General features: G+C 47.2%; 1 protein-coding gene across 2 annotated transcripts in view; it reads left to right on the plus strand.

Moving 5' to 3' along the window:
* The first annotated feature begins 5,055 nt into the window (after positions 1–5,055).
* The window catches only part of SHLD1 (shieldin complex subunit 1), a 33,817-nt gene continuing 23,216 nt past the window's right edge, over positions 5,056–15,656 (plus strand). The window contains exons 1-3 of one of the 2 annotated variants that reach the window (XM_058019484.1): positions 5,056–5,404; positions 6,110–6,228; positions 8,066–8,232. In XM_058019484.1, the coding sequence (XP_057875467.1) occupies positions 6,212–6,228; positions 8,066–8,232 (184 nt within the window). In that variant the 5' untranslated portion in view covers positions 5,056–5,404; positions 6,110–6,211. The remainder of the gene's footprint in view (positions 5,405–6,109; positions 6,229–8,065; positions 8,233–15,656) is intronic. The other variant, XM_058019485.1, reaches the window with a different exon arrangement.

Genomic DNA, 15,656 nt, shown 5'->3' on the forward strand with positions numbered 1-15,656 from the left:
TGGCACTGGACGGGGGAGACACCCTAGCAGTGTAGAAAGTCAAGTGAGCTCAGCTCCTAAACACAAGAGGTCTTCCAGTGGAGAGAAGTGCATAATTACTGCCATTGACACTTCTTGTTGTACCTCCATGCTACATCAGACGCTGGAAGATCCAGGCAAGAAGCCAGACTGACAGTTCCCTGTGTCTGCTTACTTCAAGTGAAACTGGAAGGATCTTTTGGAAATTCCCTGAAGGCTCAACAGCACAAGAACATGACACATCCCTGGTGGGTATTTATGTGTGTACAGAGGGATGAAGGTCCAGCTGTAACAATTTCCATCCAGATCCCAGGAATAGAAGAACTGGAAACTCAGACACATGCTCCCTGCCAGAAATAAAGGAGTCCTGCTGCTGGCTGATGTGTACAGTGACTAGGAAGCTGAAGAGACTGTTGATCATTTGCTTCAAGAGTGCAAGGGGATGAACAGCAGAGGATAACTCAAGGGTTAAAGGGTGATTCTGCCCCAAAGGGAGACTGAGACAGGAGCTTAGGAACTCCAAATGTCTCTGCTTTACCTGCATTGCCATGAGCAACAGCAGTGCCACAGCCAGGCAGAGCACTGGGATAAACAGAACTCCTGGGCAGCAGGAATGCAAGGGTGTGGGTGTGGGGATTTAAACCGGAATGCAGTGCAAGAGGAGAAGTCTGGCAGGAGGAAACTGGATGCTTGTGAAGGGAGACCCAAGCTGTGCTCTTAAGCATCCTGAGAGATAAGTACAGTATGCTTCATGCCTACTCCTGAGTCACACAATGCTTTTGTTTTATTTTAGTCAGTTGTGACACAGAAGAGAGGAAATGAGGCCCCACAGAGCCCTACATCATCATCCACAGTACTAAAAGCTTGTACAGAACAAGAATAATAATGTTAGGTCCTAAAAAGCTGTCATTCAAAGTGGGTTCAAGCAGCAGCAGATGCCAAGGAGGTAGCCCAAAACAGAAGGGAGGTATTATCACTCAGAGCACTGGAAGGCATGCTTCTGCACCCATTCTAGCAGGGGATCTCAAAGGAGAGAGGTGGGATTTGGTACAGAACTGTACAGAAAAAAAAAAATCCTGCTCCTGCTTGTACTGAAAGATCCCAAACATTCACATTGTCAAACCTTTGCCACAGTAAACTACTTTTTGAAGAGAAAACCATAAACTGGCTACCATGATTTCATATTTAGATTAGAAGTGACACCTTAAAAAGTCAGATAGCACAAAAAGCAGGTCACAGCCACAACAAGGGATTCATTAAAAAAGAAAAAGAAATAGAAGTCAATTTATTGGCATGTGGTACAGCAGAAAATAACATTTGGTCTTTGAAACTTCCTGTACCTCAGGGTGTTGACTGCAACATGCAAAAGGCTTAAACCTCTTGATACTGAAGGAGGAAACAAAAAGCATTGTTTGTCCTATGGCCGGGGAAGAGCGGGCCAAGAATGTTTATGATTGCTTGGCTGACCCACTTTTTGTAATGCAGGTGACTTGCTGCTCATAAACTTCACCTGTCTTGAAGAGAAGTTACCAGAATAGAGTTTCTGAGGTTGGAGGAACTTGGGAGATGCCTGCTTTACTGTGGGCAAGCAAGACAGGTAGATTAACTTACAAATTAGAAATACAGGTAAAATAGCTTACATGTTAACCCTAGAGTTAACCAGGAACCTGAGTCAACAATCAGTTCTCTGTGATAGCTCAGTGGGAACTCTGAAAGGCATTAGCTCTGCAGTTACAACTGCTTGGAGATAGCAATGACCAGGAGGGGTATTTCAGTTAAAGTGGAACTGACCCTTCAGAGGGAGCTCTGCTGCTTTGAGTCATTGCCTTTGACGTGGCAGAACATGAAACACACAATGTCTTTTTATGTGGGCCCGAAAACTTTGGCAAATTTGGAGGGACTGTAATACTCTTCATCTGAACAACTAACACAGATGGAGAAATCAATGAGCTTTAGGGTAACCAAGCTATTTTCTTTTTCCAAGGTAAGCAAGGATTTTCCCAGAAGTATGCTAACCCTGCTCTGGCCTTGGTAGGAATCAGGATGGATAATAGAGCTTTTAATGTCTTTTGCCTCTGCAGCTGAACTGCACTCTCAGTGCTGCACTGTGGTGTTCACACAAAGGACACAGCTCTAGGTGAAGGAATGATAATCTCACAAAAAGTGACTTGAGAATGCCAGGTGTCTTACATTTTATGGGATAGTGGACTGGTGAAAAAGAGCCTTTCTTACAGCCTTCCTCTGCTTTTTGCTGCTTGCAGTGCTGTCAGCAAGCCTCACTGGCTTGGAAAGAGTGGAGATGAGCTGCCAGTTGCTGTTTCTCATCTCATGGGTTTGAAGAGCTGTTTCTCACTGACACTGGCCTGAACACTCATTCCTGGGGTAACCACAACAGGATTTTCCAGAGCAAAGGCCACTAAAACAGCCTGCAGTGCTTGGGGAAAACTACAGAATGGAAACTGGGATGGAGCCTGATACTCCATCTCTTTTAGTAACAGCGTCTTGAGCTAAGAAGGAAAATGCGTGCAATTAATAAATTTAAATTTACTGTTTGTTTTTTTTTTTCTTGCTTTTAGTTCTGAGAACAATGGGCTAGTTCATGGTGAGGAGTGAACCCAAAACACTGAAGTATAGACTACAAACTTTGGTTAAATAATTTCTGTTAATGAAACAGAATAGTCTTTGTACATTCCATTGTGAAAGGATCAACCTTGTTCACATCTCCTTAGCATCCCTTCAGCCCACTTCCTGGGTTAGCTTCTATTATTTCAGCTGTTACTCTGCTTTGGGGCACTAAATTAACTTTGAGCTCTTGTGTAAGAAACAAAGAAGTAGGCAGGCTCCCCTGTGGTGTGACAGTGGGAAAGAACTGAAAAGACATGAATGTGCAAGTTCTGCTGTTTGTGAAGACACTCTTTTTCTTCATGTTATGTATTAAGTATTTAAGATGGTAAGTTGGCAGGTACACATTACCTTCAATGATATGGAACTGTACAGCTTGTACCATCTGGCCCTGAGACTGTCAGCACTGAAATATCTGATTGTGACAGAGCTGCAATAGTCAGAAAACACATTTCCTTTTCCCCAGCTGACTCTCAGTAGTCTGATCTTTGCTAAATGTCAAGTGTGGGGTTTAATTCTGAGTTTCCTGGCTCTCATGTACCTTCTATTTTAACCAGCTTCAGACACGACTGCTGGTGGAGTTTTATCATGTGCTAACAACAAGAGGCTGATAAAGGGGAGCGTAGTACACTCTTAGAGACTTGCCCTAAATACTACAGGCAAACTTTATCTTCTTGCTGATAACACAGTTCATAAGGAATAAAGATTTCAATGTGTAGACTATGACGGTGGCGGTGCCAGCACTGCAGGAACTCCTCATTCTGGTGAGGGAGAGGAGGGAAATGAAGTTCAAAGATTTGGCTGCCCACCCAGTATGACAAATAGAAACTGGTAAGCTTTGTAGGTTTGTTAATGAATACTACAGCTTCCTTGGCAGTTCTGTTTGCTGGAGCTCCTTGCTTTTCCAGGAGCCAGTGGTGTTCCCCACTGCCAGAGCTTTTCTAGTGGCAGAGACCTGGCATTTTCCAGTGGGGTGAAATCACAGAGGTGGCTGTTTTCTGCATGCTGTAATATTGCATGTGCTCCCAGAGATACATAAAGCAGATCTGCTGATGTTTTGAATTCCTCAGCTCAGCTCCAGCTCTAATCCTTGCAAGGAAATGAAGGGCTGGGGTGCTGCCTTCCAAGTCACAGAATGCCCCCACAGAGGGAGGGGTAGTTCTTGGGGACAGATACAACTGGCAAGAGGTAGCCTAGCACTAGAGCAGGGCCCAGGGTTAGCTACAGCCCAGGGTGTAGCCAGGTTTGCATCTCCACTTGGGCAGTGACTCCAAATGCCCAGGCCTGGCTCGAGAGGCACTGTAGGGTCAGTCACTGCTGTGCCTGAAACACAGATCCAAAGGCTCTCCCTGTGGAGACCTTTCCCAGCTCAAGCCTGCAAGAAAAACAAAGCCCTCTTGGCAGCCCCGGAACTTCAAACTGATTTCCCCTCCTTTCAGTGACTTCCTCCTAAACACATCAGTTTGCTCTCGGTAACTGAAGTCCAAAGGCTCTTGGAAAAAACTCCCAGCTCCTTCCCAGTCTCTGTCACAGCAAGCGTGCCAAGAGCCGAGGCAGCTCTCCCCTGGCAGCACTCGTCTGCGACGCTCCCTGCAGCCCTGCTAAAGAGACTCCAGATATCTGTGTCGGTGCCCCGTAAATGTCCTTGTCAGCACGCCTGCTGTGGCTGTGGCAGTGGCAGCACACACCGACCGTGCCAGGTGCCGAAGCCATGGGATGCCCCAAACTGAGCGTGGTTTGTGTCCCGCTGCCCAGCGGGCTTTGCGAAGCTTCGGCTCCGCCGCCTGCTGAAACTCCCGGTGGGAGCACATGGAGTCCTCGGTGCACATCTCCTCCATGAGCTCCGCAGGCCTTCGGAGGAAGGCTGGCAGCTTGTGTTCCGCGTGGGAATTGTGCTTTTTTTTCTCAGCCCAGGCTATGATATCTGCACCCTGCATCGCCCCGCTCATTGCTGCTCAGGCCCGGCCAGGCTGCGCCTCTGCAGGGCGGCGGTGCGCAGCAACCAAGCGCTGAGCATCCGGTGTACCAGGCACGGGACAGCGCCACTGCCTGAGCCCGCCAAAACCCCTCCCCTCTGAATGCAGAGAGATAAACCCGAGCTAAACGCCTGGCGAGGAAAACCTGGCTGGGAACAATTTGAAATCCACCCGCCCCCTTCCACCCGCAGCCCGGCGGGGGCGGGCCGGGCCTGCGCAGCCGCTCTGGGCGCCTCACGGAGGGGCCGCTGCCGCCGCTGCTGCCGCTGCCCGGCTTCCTTTTAGCGCTGGCCCTCCTACTCCAGTAACGCTGAGCTCAGGGTTCTCCGGTCACACCTGCCCCCAGCCGTGAGGCTTCTGCCCGCTTCCCCTCGCCCTTCGGCGGCCTCGGGGCGGGAGGGCCCTCGCTGGCCTCGCAGCAGCGTGTGGAGGGCCCGAGGCGCGGCTGTGCGAGTGCGGCCCGGCCCGGGGCAGCCCTGCCGCGCTTTTGGCTTTCCCCGTTTCCACTCCCTCTCCCCCGAGCTGTGGCTGCCTTTGAGCTGCTGCGGTGGCATTTCCCCTCAGGAGGTGGCGAAGGGGTGGCGCAGCAGCCGTGGCCGGGCCGCGAGTGCTCGGGCTTTGGCCCCACGCCATTCTCCGGGCTCGCACCATGCCCTGTGTCACTCCTGGGGCGCTTCACTGCCAGGGGCGGGGTTTTTGAGATAACTTCTGAATACTGCCTGAAGGAAAAGGGAAAGGAACGAGGCCGGGAGGAAGAGAACCCCCTCACCTGCTGAGCAGGGCAGCTGGTAAGGCCGGTGCTTCACGTCCTGCTGTACCCATCACATTGTGCAGCAATGCTGCCAGCCGGGCAAGTCTGTGCAGGACGGGCCTTTGGGACATTCCTGGTATGTGTGCGGTGCCATTGGTGAGGGTGGCCCAGAAAAACATCCAATTCCTGCCTGAAGGTATGCCTGTCTTGGTTGCTCACTGAAAATAACCCAGGTAATGGCAAAGGAAACAGGATTTGCGTTTTGTGACGCTGTGTTGGGTGAGTTTTGTGGCCCTCTTAAAACACATTTCCTGGTTGAGGTTTGACAAAACAGGCTGCTGACTTCAAGACACCCCTAGATAAACCTGTTGGGGAAATACCTGCTCTCCACAGGAGGCAGGGAAGGTTGCCAGCTATTCTTGCATGTTTGCTTGATGGGTTTTGAACAAACAGCCCATCTGGCAGCTTCTTGTAAAGTAAATCTTGCCTTTACTTCTAGGATGTGCCAGCCCCTTTCCCTTCCCCTTTCCCCACGGCTGTTGAGACGTTCAAGGGCATAACTAGATGTACTCTTTCTGATTCCTAGAAGAAACTTTTCCTCTGAACCAGACCCAAGAAACAGTGGCATATGTGATGACTGGCTGTTGACATTGGCTAGCATGTGCACTTTGAAAGGTCACCCTGTCCATCTGCCAGATCAGCTGGCCCAAAGCATCTGACTGACCTGTTTGTTTTGTTCCAGCAGTCTGGGGCTGACAGACCATGAAGGAAGAATAAGGGAATCTTGAAGCAGCAACTGACTCTTTGCTCCTGGACTTTGTCCAGAGGGACTGTTTGCACATCAATGCTCTCTCTTACCAGGTATGGCACAGAGGAATTAGTGAATCTCCTTCATTTGTCTGAAGGCCCAGGGCTGAGTTGTGGTCTCACCATGAGTTGTGGTCACACCATCTTCTTTGGGGGTACGACTGCTGCGTACCTGCCTTTGAAGGACTAGAGGGAGCTAATCCAAAGGAAAACTATTATTTTTTAATACTGCTTTGTTCTGTCTAAGCCTGATCAAAGCATGGTTGCACATGTTGTTATTAGTCCTGTTGTTGCAAGCCAAGGAAAGGGAGCAGCACAGGCAGCTAGCAGAGACATGCAGGGCTGCTGCAGCTGCCATCAGTGACAGCCTTAAGCTGCTGTGGTGTCACACCAGCAGCTCCTGTTGCTGTAATCTGCCATTTGCCATTCTGTCCCTTGGAGGCATAGAATTCATTGGGCTTGTGGTGTGTGTTTTTGGGGGTTTTCCAGACCAGTGAAGGGTATAGGTAGTTTAGTTCTTTAAAATACCATTCTACTTTAAAGTAGCACACATCATAAACAGAATATTTGAGGAAAGTTTTTCCTTCTCTATATTCCTTATGCACAAGTCATTTATATTTTGATGCATGAAGAGCAGTAGAGGAGAAGTTTCCTTCTGGTGGGGGAAGATGGTTATGTATTTGTTTGTTTGTGTGTTTGTTTTGTTTTGAACCTTCCACTGCCTTTTTCCTCTTTCTGTGAGTGCACAGACCTTTTCCCTCCAAGGCAAGGCAGCTGCTCTTCTCTGGTGTCACAGCCATCATCTCCCCTCTCTTCATCAGTGAGTTAGCCAGCATTTTGCAAAGGTCAGAGGTGTATCTTGGATAAAAGTTTACTCAGCACAGAAGCACCTAAGGAATTCTGTCATTTTTTTAAAAATCTGCCTTGAGGTATTTATTTTTCAGTACTAATGCATTCTGGGGATTTCCTTGCCCACTGTGGCTGTCACATTCCTTACTGATAATACCCCCAAAACAAGAATTTGTCTTAATTTTATAGAAAAGAAGATAAATGTAAGCCTGCAGGGCCACAGGCCATTGCCTGACCACCAGATCTGGATCCTCTGTCTTGTCACTCTTACCCCACCAAGTTTTCCTCACTTCACTGCCCTTCTGCCCCAGACACTCATGTGACTGGAACATTTTAGATCCATCCTCTCCAAAGGAGTTGTCCATCCACTGTAACCCTTGGTGTGGAGCTGGGTGGCACCTGCCCTGCCTTGCTGTGTGTTCTTTCCCTCTGTGCTGGTGGACTGGTTGAGGAAGCTTGATAAAAAGGTGTTGGGCTGAGGGGATGCTTCAACCAAAGCTTTCCAAAGTGCTGAGCACTGATTATATAACACAGCTGCCCTGGTGTCTCCACACCAGGAAAACTTTGCCATCCCTGTGAGACTGAGGCTGCCAAGTTGTAAGATGCTTTTCCTTCCTGCTACTGAACATAAGCCAGGAGGGGTTGCTTTAACCTGAGACTTGTAGCAGCATCAGTGGAAAGGGAGCCTGTAGAACATGTTTCCTTTTAAATGGCCCACAGAGGATACTCTGAGGGGAATATGCTCCATGGCTTCCTAGTTTTGGGGCCTGAGGATGTACTTCTGGGAAGCCTCTAGGAAAGCCAGATTTATTGTGGTCTCCTAGTTATCTCCTTCTTAAGGCTGAGGGCTGTTATCTATGGGGCTTGCTGTTCCTTCTTTACATCTCTAAATTTGTTTTTATTTTCTTAATTGAAGTATGTTTATACTAGAGCAGCTCCTGTCATCTCATAAAGCAGTACAAAAATGCCAAATTATTTATGCTGACTTCTGCTTAGATTGTCATGCTGTAAAAACCCAGCTGAGTCTCATTTCTGTCTGCAGTGGGACCATGGAAGAAAAGGAGATGTCACCCAGTCACACCTCAGAGAGCAGCATGTTGGACCTCCCCTCTGTCTGTGACCTGGCAGAGCACTTTCTGCCTCCACACAGCTCTGAGAACAGCCAGGAGCTTTATCCTTCTGGGGATGTTTTTCCCTCTCCACCCACAGGTAACAGATTCTGCCTCTCCACATGCTCTTTCTTTAGCCAGTGCTTCAGCTGTGTAGGCAGTGTGCTGCTTGACTGAGTCACTGCAGTCTCATACTGGTGCACCTGCCTGTCATAAACCACAATTTTAGCAGAGCTCCAGCTGGACACAAACAGTGGGAACTGTGGGTTGGTGGGACACAGGAGAGGAGCTCAGAGGATGCTGTCAGCTGCTGATGTTCTGCAACACTCTTCATGTTTAATGTGTTCTCAGAAGGACAGCTAGTATGTCCTCCAGACATCAGGAGTAAACACTGTCTCAAATTGCCACAGTCAGTAGGAAGAGATTTTCAACTTTTCCCTGTGTTTTTCATGTGCTCACCACGTGCTTAGGATGTGGCCTCATCACCCCATTACTTTAATAATAATCATAACTGAGTCTTTGCTTGTGCTAATGACAATAGTGTGGTGAGGACTGCTTCAGTTCTACTCCTCACCTGAAAAAGGACTGGCTTCTGCAGAAGTAGCATTTTAGGTCAGCCACTACTCCAGATTCTTAGAAGTAATTGTTTATCTGAGAAGGTAAGGGACAGCTGGCAAGAAATGTGAGATCAAAATGTGCTGGCCCAGTGGCACTTTTTGCCATGCATGCATGCTGGCTGGAATGAAGGTTCTAGTGATTATGTTTAATACTGGGGGGGAAAATAAGTTCTGGTCAACAAATCATGTGTGGAGAGGATTTGTCAAGACACCTGAGTGGTTAAAATGTCCCTGACAACATTTCTTGTTGCTTTAGAATCTTTAAGGAGTGTAAAAAGTAGGATTTGGCTCCTCTTCTTACTCTAAAGTGGTTTTTTGTGATCTGCTTCCAAGTAATTAGCTTGAAATTCAACAGGGGAGTTTCTTGCAGTGGGAATGGCACATGTGCTAGGCAGGTGAGCAGGGGGATCTACCAACTGACCTCTCTCAGCTGATGTAGTTGCCTTCAGCTCTAGGTATGAGACATCCAGATCTGTAATGGAATCTGCCAACAGCAGAGACCAAGCCTTGCTTTGGTTTTTCACACAGACCAGGAGGTCACATGTCTTATCTTAATAATGATGGGAATCTTCTGCTCTTAACCTCTGCTTTAAACCACAACACATATCACATTCCATGATCCTTGTTGCACTGGAGCAATAGCATGCCTGTTTTGAGGTTTTGCTTTATTTTTGTGTGTAAGAGTAGTGACCAGCACTGCAAGGAATGTCCTGAGCCAGCCTTTTCCACTGTCATGGGAGAGGAGCATGGAGGAGCTGCTCTGATGGTGAGACAGGCTGGAAGGCATTTTTCTACTCAGGTTTCACAAGGCCTGTGTGGAAGGTATGAGGCAATCCTGGGGGCTGTGAGGCAGTTCCTGGGATGTGTTGCTCAAACACCATTTATTGTGGCTCAGGGCAGCTGGCCCTGATTGCTGGGTTGGATGGGACACATGGGATAACTGCATGACCACTTGGCAGCCCCAGGAATGTCCGAGGCTTGGTGGGAGCACCACATGTGGAAATGGCAGTGCTGGGGAAGTGTTTGTGGGGCTGCGGGGAGCAGGCAGCTGAGGCTCAGCACCAGGGTATGCTGAGGCCACATCCTGCCTCCTGGCTGTCCCCAACACCCCCTGTGCCATGTGGATTCCAGGTGTGCTGAGGAGGGCAGATGTGGCCCATGAACCCTCCCCTTCATTGCTTGTTGTAGAGACTGCTCACAACTGAAACCCTGTAGCAATAACTGGGATGCTCCTGGAGTGAAATCATCCAAGTGTCACAGGATAACCAGTTCATGCTCTGAACACCTTGGTTCTTTTCTCCTCACAAAACATCAAGCCAATATGCATACTCACTTAAACTCTCTCTGTTGATGCAACTTCAGCGTTCCAGCCCATTGAGTTTGGTCACTGTGGCAGAAGGGACAGGAAGATGGTTTTAGAAACAGTCTGTCCATGTCAGATACTCTTGGAAAAGCAAGTTCTGTCAAATGTATCCTGGGAAAGGAAGCTCCCATGTTTGTTTGTTTTGTCACAAGGCACTGAGAGCTGCTGCTGTGGCATTGTGTAAGTGGGAAGAGTGGGAGTGGCTGTGGGTTGCACCCCACAGGATGACCAAGGGATTGGGACTTGGGCAGGATGGATGAGGATCTTCCTTAGTGATTCAAAGCATTTCCAAAAGGCCCATAGGCCTCTGGGAATGTGGCAGCTTCCTTAGGAATGAAACAGACTGACAGGACAGGCTGTGTTTTCTGCCATCTGCCACATGAACTGGACTGAGACTGACTGAAGTACCACGCCATCCGTGCCTCAGGAGGTGGAAATGGTCATGGAGTATCCCTACTGCCTGAGGCACCAGGAACAGGTTTTATTAGTCTAGAGAGGCTCCATCCCTTCTAATAGCAGAAGGTAAGTACTCATTAGCCATGAATACAGGGCCTTCTGAAAGCAGGCATCCCCAGGCAAGAAAACAGTAGTCCTGTAGGAACATTACTAAGTCTCTTAAATGGTTTATAAGTGGTTGTATGATTGGTGTGGAAGTGAGGGTTCTGCTCTTGCAACAGGCATTCATACCTTTAGCTTATTGTCACAGTGAGTTCAAGTGTCTGAGTGATAATGGAAAATTAAATGAGATCAGTAAACACTTCAGTATTCTTCAACTTTTTTATCCCATACTGGAAGATAGTTTTTAAAAATGTAATTGTTTATCATTTTTTTAATCTGCATCACTCAGTTGCTCAATACACCAGGAAGACCTTACCACTTCCTCTGGATTAAGAGAAGTTGCCAGCAAAAGTTCTTACTTGGCAGGCAGCACTCAAGTGTGTGTGTGGGAAAGCCTTAAATCAGGGCACTAAACCAGAGAGTACCAGGGACAGTGGAAAAATACTATTTACATGGAAAAATTGCAACCTAAGGAAGTGATAGAGAATAATCAACAGGTGTGCTCTACAAATTGGTAGAGCACAGGGTTCTGGGCTCTGCCCATGCTCTGTGGTCAGGCAGAACTGGATTTGCCAGTGCAGCCCTGGAGAAATTCTCCTAAATTTGCAAGCAGCGTTTGAGAGTTCAGCTGTGGAATCATGCCTGGGAGACTGCCTGTCTGAGGCATGGGCAAAGCTCAGTCCCATCTCCTTTCATGGCCCTTCCTAGGGCTTGTCATCTTGGGCAGATGGGTCTCTGTCCTGTAGCCTCTGCCTTCGTTGCTGTTCCTCTGTAATGAAAAGCTGTGTTCTGAAATGGATGGATGGACAGGGTCACCCAGTGGAAGAAAATGGTGTGTCACAGGAACAGAGAAAATAAAAGAAAGGTGATGTTAGGAGAGAAAGGATAACAGAATTTCCTGTAGGCTTGAAGAGACCTGCAAATATCTAAAAGCTGACTGGCTTTTTTTAAAAAGCAGAATTAATTAAAGAGGTGTTCAACCTTTAGTTGCCTCTCCAAAGACACTTTTGTTCCTGCAGTTTGTTTCAAGTTTGAGCCCAGGCTTACCTTTAGTTATTTTCCATGGGCTTCCCTGACCTGTGTAGTGTAAGGAGAGTGCCAGGCTGCTCCTGGCTGTGCTTACTATTCCTGGTTGATCCTTAGTGCTGGTACACAATGGAAGTCAGCTCGGGGAACTGGCCCAGCTTTCTGGGCAGCCATGTGAGTATTTGTGTGGATGAAGTGGGGACAGCTCCTCTTCCTGGCAGCAGCGCAACTACAGCCAAGATCCAGTGCTCTGCAATGTGTCCTGGCTTTCACAGGGGTTCCAGGGGTTCCCAGTGAATTTACATGCCCAGTTTTGTGATGAGTTGCTGTGTCTTTTATTAGCAACTGAGGAGTGGTGCTGATGTTGGTGCATGTGTTCTGACTTGTCCCTAAATGCTCTCTACCTTAAATACTCTCTGCCATGTCCTCTGGCCCATCAGGTGTTACTTAATCTGTTTTGCAGAAGTGGGTTTGTGTTTACTGAAGAAGTCCAGCATGGGACTTCTGCTGGATTCTGCTTTTCCTGCCTGGGAATTGTTCACAAGTGTTGATGTAGAGGCTGGAAATGAAAGGAGTCTGTTTGGTCACATCAGCAGCTCTTTTAGGGCTGGCTCTTGGGGGGTGCTGGGAGATTCAGTTCAGCCTAGAACTCATTGCTTGGTGTAGAAGTTACAGCTTGGCTGTCTGAGCTGCCACTGCTGCCTAAAGTTGCCAAATTTCCAAAATGAATTTTTTGTTTGGCTAAACACTTTTATATATAGTCTCTTCAAGAGGTTTGTGTAACTTCATAAATCCAAAAGGTGTGTGTGATGTTTTAAATCGCTTTCAGACTGAGCCAAAGCTGAGCTAGAAGGGGCTCATAAGTGAACTCCAGGTCAGATACAGAAACGTCTGATAGTCTCCTTTGCCTAAAAAATATTGATCACACTGAGAATGTTTTAGGTTTTGGTTTGCTTACAAGGTGAAGGGAGGGGTGCTGTTCACAGGTGCTTGGTGATGGGAAGTTTTCATTGACTGCAGAAGTTAACATGCAAATCCACTTCAGTTTGAGCTGTGGTCCCAAACAACAGAGCTAATTATTATTAACCGTAGAACAACAGAATTATTTTTAAAACCAGTGTGTTGGTTTGAAATTGGTTAAGCACGGTGTTTGCCTTGGCCGTGGTGAGGAACGTAGTCCCTGTTTTTGGGAACTGGTGCATTTACCGGTTTTGGTTTGTTTTCTGCTGCCCTCTAGTGCTCAGTGTTACCCATTTCTCATTTCACCAGCCTGGCAGGCTTAGAACTTTCGAGGGTTTTTTAAGTGATGGTTTTTAATCAAGCGCACTCTCAAGTATGACCAAAATGCTAGATTTTTCTTAGACTCAAGTCTTACCAAGAGGAAAAAGAAAAGCAAAATATTTCAACACTTTTAATTTTGTATAGATGGTGTGGGGCAGTGGACTTGAAGTTGTGCAGCTCCACTGAAATTATGGACAGGCTCTTCAGTGGGTGACTCCATGGCTCTGGTGAGTTTGTCATCACCAACCCTCCAAGCATCTCTTTGTGACCCAGTTGTGTTGAGTACTGGAATGAAAAGGCAAGGTGGAATTTATGCCAGCTGACATAAAAGGGGTACAGGGGAACTGCACAGCACACAAAAGAAAGCACTGGGAACCACTGGGTCACTGTAGGTCTTAGATTTTGTGTAAATTAATTTGTCAGGGGTGTGTTACATAAAGCATCCAGCCAAAAGTGAATCCTAGAACAGAAAAAGGCAGAGTTTTATTCTACACAGTCTGAGGAAGAAAACTGGTCCTTTTTGAGGAGAATTAGAGCACTATGCATATATCAGGGAAAAAACTGAGACACGTGCTTTGCCTTTTAGACTTTAATGCTTCAGAGTACCTCTGTGTTCTGTGAAAGCGAACAGCTTGTATTAGACCATTAATAATTAGAAATCAACTACAGAGAAGATGCTTCAGTAACAGAGACAGGGAGTTGTACTACTGCACTGAAGTTGTCTGCTTGGATTCTGTGTTTCTCTGCATGAAGGGGAGCTTGGGAGTTTGTCTCTTGGGAAGGAGAATTTGTTTTGCTTCTTATTACCCTGCTCTGAGTGTGATTGGTAATAATTAATCTAATTTCCCCAAGCTGAATCTGCCACGATGGTATTCAGTGAGGGATCTCTCCCTGTCCTTATTTCAACTCATGAACCTTTTGCTGCATTTCTTCACCTCTGTGGAGGGGAGTGTGGCTTTGGGGCCATCCAGCCAGGGTCACACCACCACACCCTCAGTGACAGGCAGTGGGACCTGTGAGGTGTGTAGAGCTCTGTCTGCCCTCTGGTGGGACTGGGAGCTTTCAATACCACCTTGTTCTGCCAAGCTGTCAGAGTCCCAGTGGGGCATTTCTTCCTTACCTTTATCTAAATTGTCATTCCAGCCTGGACTTTAGTTCTCTCATCACAGCTGTCAGTGTTTGTCCTTTGCTGTGACCTAATCCAATTCAGACTGCAGTAATGTCATTATGGTAATTGTTCCTAAGGTAGCTGTGAGGCAGCTTTGTACATGTTTGTGCAAATGTTGTTTTATCTTACCAGGCCAGTGCTGTTTTATCTTACCTGTGAGCATTAATCTTTTAAATGAAAAGGAATTAAATCCTGTAAATAAATGTCAAGAATTTGTTCAATGGGCAAGAATGGACAAGAGTTTGTTAAATTCTTTATTAATCATTTTTCATCCTCTGAAGTGCAGATGTGGAGTCCTTTGAGATGGAAAATTATAATTGGGAACAGAAGCTGTTTAAATAAGGGTTTTGCAGAAGAATAATAAAAAATTCAGCCATCATTTGCAACCACTACAATGCCATTAAATATTATGGGAACAATGAACGATTTCCAAGCTAGTAAAAGACAACCTGAGGAGTTCTTCCTGACCAAGCCAGACTGGTATCAGGCTGGGATGGGGATGTCTTTGGGAAGCCAGATGTCACTGGCTCTGTGAAGCTGCAAAATACAGTGCAGATGTGTCTGAAAAGCTGCTCCTTGCTTGGTTTCCTCCTTTATGGGTGCTTCCCTTGCCTTCCCCATTCTGCAAATACTTGCTTATCACATATGTAGTGCAAAGTTTCTCCTGTGCTTGAAGCTGCTTTTGCAGCCCTGCTCAGGCTTTTCAAAGCAGTGATCTCTGTTCTTGCCCTGGAAGTCAGCAGTGGAGGGGGGTCTATCCTGGAGCAGCTGGATGCTGGATGTTGGCACTCAGCTGAGGCTGCTGGAGGCAGCAGAGTGGTTACTGAATCCTCACCCTGTAAAACAAGGATTCACTCAGGATGGCTGTCTCCACTACATGAGCTCCTATCTGAGACACACTTGCCTGTAAATTGTCTCTAGTTGGGCCCCAGAATTTCCAAGGACAGACTGTGTTAACAGGGCTGTGTGGCCAGCATGGGAGCCATGGCACAGGACAGCATTTCAGCAAATGGATAACATTCCTTGTCAGTCCCTCCAGAGTGCACTAATGGCTGTGGTTGCAGTTTCACACACTGGGTTTGCTGCTCTTCCATTTTTCTGTGCATGGCTGCAGGGGATCCACTGAGTGCTGCAAGCCAGGGGGTCTGGCTTATTACAGGCAGGCAGATCAGAGGTTCTTATTTCCATGGCACAGTTATTTTAGTGCAAAGCTGTAGAGGAAATTCTTCAAGTTCCATTCTTTTCTAAAACAGATAAATGCCTTGTTTAGACTCATCTGTGCAATCTTGCTCAGGGACTGCTTTTACCACCTGCTTCTGCTTAGGTGCTGGCCTTGAGCCATTTCCTTGTCACAATCAGATTTAGAAGCCCAGGCTGGTATTGTAGAGATGCTCATCTGCTTCACTGCCCAGCTCAGCTCCCTTTAGCATCATTGTGGCTCTGTGCAGAGGTGCTGAAGTGCCAATAGAAAGGATATGGGTTGAATGAAAGTGCAGGATGCAGCAAAGGGA

This window comes from Melospiza georgiana, chromosome 3 (assembly GCF_028018845.1).
Source record: "Melospiza georgiana isolate bMelGeo1 chromosome 3, bMelGeo1.pri, whole genome shotgun sequence".
NCBI classification, from domain to species: Eukaryota; Metazoa; Chordata; class Aves; order Passeriformes; family Passerellidae; genus Melospiza; species Melospiza georgiana.